The 4550-nt window shown below is 42.7% G+C and overlaps 1 gene segment (V, D, J or C); it reads left to right on the forward strand.

Moving 5' to 3' along the window:
• Positions 1-3757: 3757 nt before the first annotated feature.
• On the forward strand, positions 3758-4326 carry LOC114686306. The segment is given in 2 exon segments: positions 3758-3866; positions 3989-4326. Coding segments are annotated over 2 exon segments (378 nt in total).
• The last annotated feature ends 224 nt before the right edge of the window (positions 4327-4550 follow it).

Raw genomic sequence — 4550 nt, forward strand, 5'->3', positions numbered from 1 at the left:
GCAATGAGCACAGGACTTGGTCCCACTGCCTAGTTGCCTCCCAAACTGATCAAGCCAATCAACTGTCTCACCTATTCAGAGGGCCTGATCCAGCTGGGGCCCCTCAACCTTTGGTTCATAGTTCATGTGTTTCCATTCATTTGGCTATTTTTTCAATAATTGAGTAAAACTGAAATTTATTATAAGCCACAGTCGTCCTAGGGACCTCCATGCTATATATATAGCCTCTATGGTTCTATGGGTTGTGGTCTGATTGTTCTTTATTTTATATCTAGAATCCACCTATGAGTGAGTACATACCATGACTGTCTTTCTGGGTTTGGGTTACCTCACTCAGGATGATTTTTTCTAGTCCAATCCATTTGCCTGCAAATTTCATGCTTTCATTGTTTTTCTCTGCTCAGTAGTACTCCATTGTGTATATGTACCACATTTTTCCATCCATTCTTCCGTTGATGGGCATCTAGGTTGTTTCCAGGTTCTGGCTATTACAAATAGTGCTGCTGAGCATGTATCTTTATGGTATGAATCAGCATTCCTTGAGTATATGCCCAAGAGTGGGATGGCTGGGTCTTGAGGTAGTTCTATTCCTAATTTTCTGAGAAACCGCCATACTGATTTCCATAGTGGTTGTACAAGTTTACATTCCACCAACAGTGGAGGAGTGTTCCCTTTGCTCCACATCCTCTCCAACATTGGTTGTCATTGGTGTTTTTGATCGTAGCCATTCTAACAGGTGTAAGGTGGTATCTCAGAGTCGTTTTGATTTGAATTTCTCTGATGATTAAGGATGTTGAGCATTTCTTTAAATGTCTCTCAGCCATTTGTAGTTCTTGTTTTGTGAATTCTCTGTTTAGCTCTTTAGCCCATTTTTTTAATTGGACTGTTCAGTACTTTGATGTCTAGTTTCTTGAGTTCTTTATATATTGTGGAGATCAATCCTCTGTCAGATGTGGGGTTGGTGAAGATCTTTTCCCATTCTGTTGGCTGTCTTTTTGTCTTATTGACTGTGTCTTTTGCCCTGCAAAAGCTTCTCAGTTTCGAGAGGTCCCATTTATTAATTGTTGTGCTCAGGGTCTGTGCTGTTGGTGTTTTATTTAGGAAATGGTCTCCAGTGACAATGCGTTCAAGAGTGCTTCCTATTTTCTTTTCTATTAAGTTTAGTGTAACTGGATTTATGTTTAGGTCTTTGATCCACTTGGACTTGAGTTTTGTGCATGGTGACAGATATGGATCTATTTGTAATCTTTTACATATTGACATCCAGTTATGCCAGCACCATTTGTTGAAGATACTTTCTTTGTTCCATTGTATAGTTTTGGCTCCTTTGTCAAAAACCAGGTGTTCATATGTGCATGGATTAATGTCAGGGTCTTCAATTCGATTCCATTGGTCCGTATGTCGGTTTTTATACCAGTACCAAGCTGTTTTTATTACTATAGCTCTATAGTAGAGTTTGAGGTCAGGGATGGTGATGCCTCCAAGGGTTGCTTTATCATATAGGATTCTTTTAGCTATCCTGGGTCTTTTGTTTTTCCATATAAAGTTGAGTATTTTTCTTTCCAATCTGTGAAGAATTGTGTTGGGATTTTGATGGGGATTGCATTGAATCTGCAAAAAATGGGAAGAAATCAATGCAGCTGGGATCTTTATTGATGTCCATTGCCTGTGTCACCACAGGGGCTCATAGGAACCTTGCATGGTGAAATCTTAGCAGTGCCATGATGAGAAGCCCTGCCTCTCATTTGCACTGGAAAAGTTGGCTCAGCCCTTGCTGGACACTGCAGCAGGAGAGATGGCCCCACTCCTCACCACAGGTGTGGGAGAGTTGGTCCTGATGGCATAGGTGAGGAGAGCTGGCTCCATCCCTTGCCTGAGGGGGGAAGTCCCTGTGACTAGGACTGCCCAGCTCAGCTACCACCCAGAGCCACATCCTAGGCCTTGGGTTGGCCCACTCTAACATCTACCCCATCTATAACCTACTGAAGAGCACGAAGGGACTGGTCCTGCAGAAAGAGGAGGCAGGATTTCTATGACTCAGGGCAACAGCAGGATATCTGAAAGGAGTTTTGGTGAGGGTCCAGTGATGATGGTGTCTCAGATGTCTTGAACCAATGAAATCAATGAATATTTGTGGGTGGGACTGATTGGACCAAAGAGCACACTGCTTGACATATCACAGCTCCCAATGCTGTCACAGAGACAGGAAAAATGGAGGAGTGGGGTGGTTTTTTGTTTTTAAATAATTGTTCTTTTGGGTAGTGGTGCAGGGGTGAGGGCTATGGCACAAAATCAAAATTTTCTTATAATAAAACCCTGGATCCAGATATTGGGGTAAATGCTGAAAGATCAGCGAGACAAAGGAACAAGCCACAGCCACTTCTCACCTTGCCAACTCCACGAATCCTCTGACTGAATGCCTCTGAGTCTTCAGCTGAAAGGCCTCAAGTTCCTGTATCCTTATATGCCTTTCTCTGCCCAGCCATATCACTTCCTGTCTCAACCTTTCTAGTGCTGGGACTAATGGCATGTGTGCTTCCCAAACACTAGTAGCAAAGGCATGAGTTCTCAAGTGCTGGGATTAAAGGTGTGTGCTACTATTTCTTTTAGACTTGATTAATGTCATGTAGTCTAGGGTGGCCTTGAACTCACAGAGATCCAGATGAATCTCTACTTCTGCCTCCTGAGTGCTAGGATTAAAGGTGTGTGCCACCACTACCTGGCCTCTATGTTTAATCTAGTGGCTGGCTCTGTCTCTGATCTTCAGACAAGTTTTATTTGTTAACAAGTAAAACAAAATATCACCACAGAGGGGAGGATATGGAGGAACTGGGAGGTGAACAGTATTGGGGTGCATTGTGGGAGCCCACAGATGTTTCCTAGTGAGATCTGCACTTGCTTTACCCAGTAGGACTGCATAAGAGGATTATTGGACCACGGGCCTGGGTACCATGTGTTTGGAAGGGTCTACATTTGGCTGAATCTATCAGGGGGAGGTCTTTTGCTTCACCCCTTGACATTGCTATAAAAAATCCCTTTTGAATAAAGTTTTGAACTGGTGGGTATTATTCAGGTCCTGTGTTTCTGTCTTTCCTCTTGTCAGTTAGGCCTATCATTCTACCTAATATTTCTTATTCCTCTTCCCTCATAGGAACCCTATCAAAGGTGGGGCTGTTCCCCCACAGTGCATGATGTGAAATCCCCTAGAAATCAATAAAGAATTATATTAATATAAAAAGCATTTCTTAATAGAAATCTTTTTTTTTCAGCGCTTAGAATGTGTCTACTCAGTGAAAGAAGCTCATGCTCCTGTGAAACTCAGTCAGAGGCTTTTCCTAGTAGATTTCATCTGCCTGGGCCAGACAAATTATCCTTTCAATTTAAACAATGACTACTCCAAACTCATAAATACTCCAAAATAAAAACACAGTATTTTTAACAGATCAGAATTATTTGAGTGAATTAAAGATCTAATAGTCCCTTCTTTGTTGTATATTCCCTTACAGCAGGATATTTGTCTATATTACCCCCAAAATATCTTTGCATTTTATTTTTCAAAGTGGAGCTTAAATACATTAGGAATGTCAGGTGACTTGAGAAGGAAATGCAGTCTTTGGAGGCATGCAAATGGTCTGACCTTGGGTATCTAGGAACCATGGGCTTTTGCCAAGTTGCTGAGATGAGCAAGTCTTTCAGCTGTGCCCATCCTAACTGGTTCCCAGTGATTTGCATGCACTCACTGCACAGCCTTGAGGACTTCTTCATATACCAGTCACATCCTGTATAGTTGTCACTTCAGTCAGGACTCAGCATGGACATGAGGGCCCCTGCTCAGCTCCTTGGGCTCCTGCTGCTCTGGCTTCCAGGTAAAAAGTCACTATAATGGGAATTTCACTGCCACACTGTGATTAGTGTCGACTGGCATTTGGGAGCAGTCCTTTCTTACCATGCTTACCTATGCGAGTACTTATTATGTCTTCATTCCTAGGTGCCAGATGTGACATCCAGATGACCCAGTCTCCATCCTCCCTGTCTGCATCTCTGGGTGATAGGGTCACCATCACTTGCAGGGCCAGTCAGGGCATTAGCAGTTATTTAACCTGGTTACAGCAGAAACCAGGGAAATCTCCTAAGCGCCTGATTTATGGTGCATCCAACTTGGACAATGGGGTCCCATCAAGGTTCAGTGGCAGTGGGTCTGGGACAGATTATTCTCTCACCATCAGCAGCCTGGAGTCTGAAGACACTGCAACTTATTACTGTCTACAGTATGCTCAGTTTCCTCTCACAGTGATACAAGTCATAACATAAACCCCCAAGGAAGCAGAAGTGAGAGTCTGGGTTGCTCCAACAGGTCCTCCTCATGAGTCACTCATGAAACTGTTTCTCACAGGTCACAGGATTTCTATTAAAGCTCATGGAGATTCATTTGTTTCCATAAAAGAGGATACACAGTCCTCTCAGGAACTTTTCAGATTTAATATTTTCTTTTATTCATGTATCTACTTCTTCTATTGTATCTCCATTTTTGAGCTTCTCTCCTCCATCTC

This window comes from Peromyscus leucopus, chromosome 3 (assembly GCF_004664715.2).
Source record: "Peromyscus leucopus breed LL Stock chromosome 3, UCI_PerLeu_2.1, whole genome shotgun sequence".
In the NCBI taxonomy this organism is placed as follows: Eukaryota; Metazoa; Chordata; class Mammalia; order Rodentia; family Cricetidae; genus Peromyscus; species Peromyscus leucopus.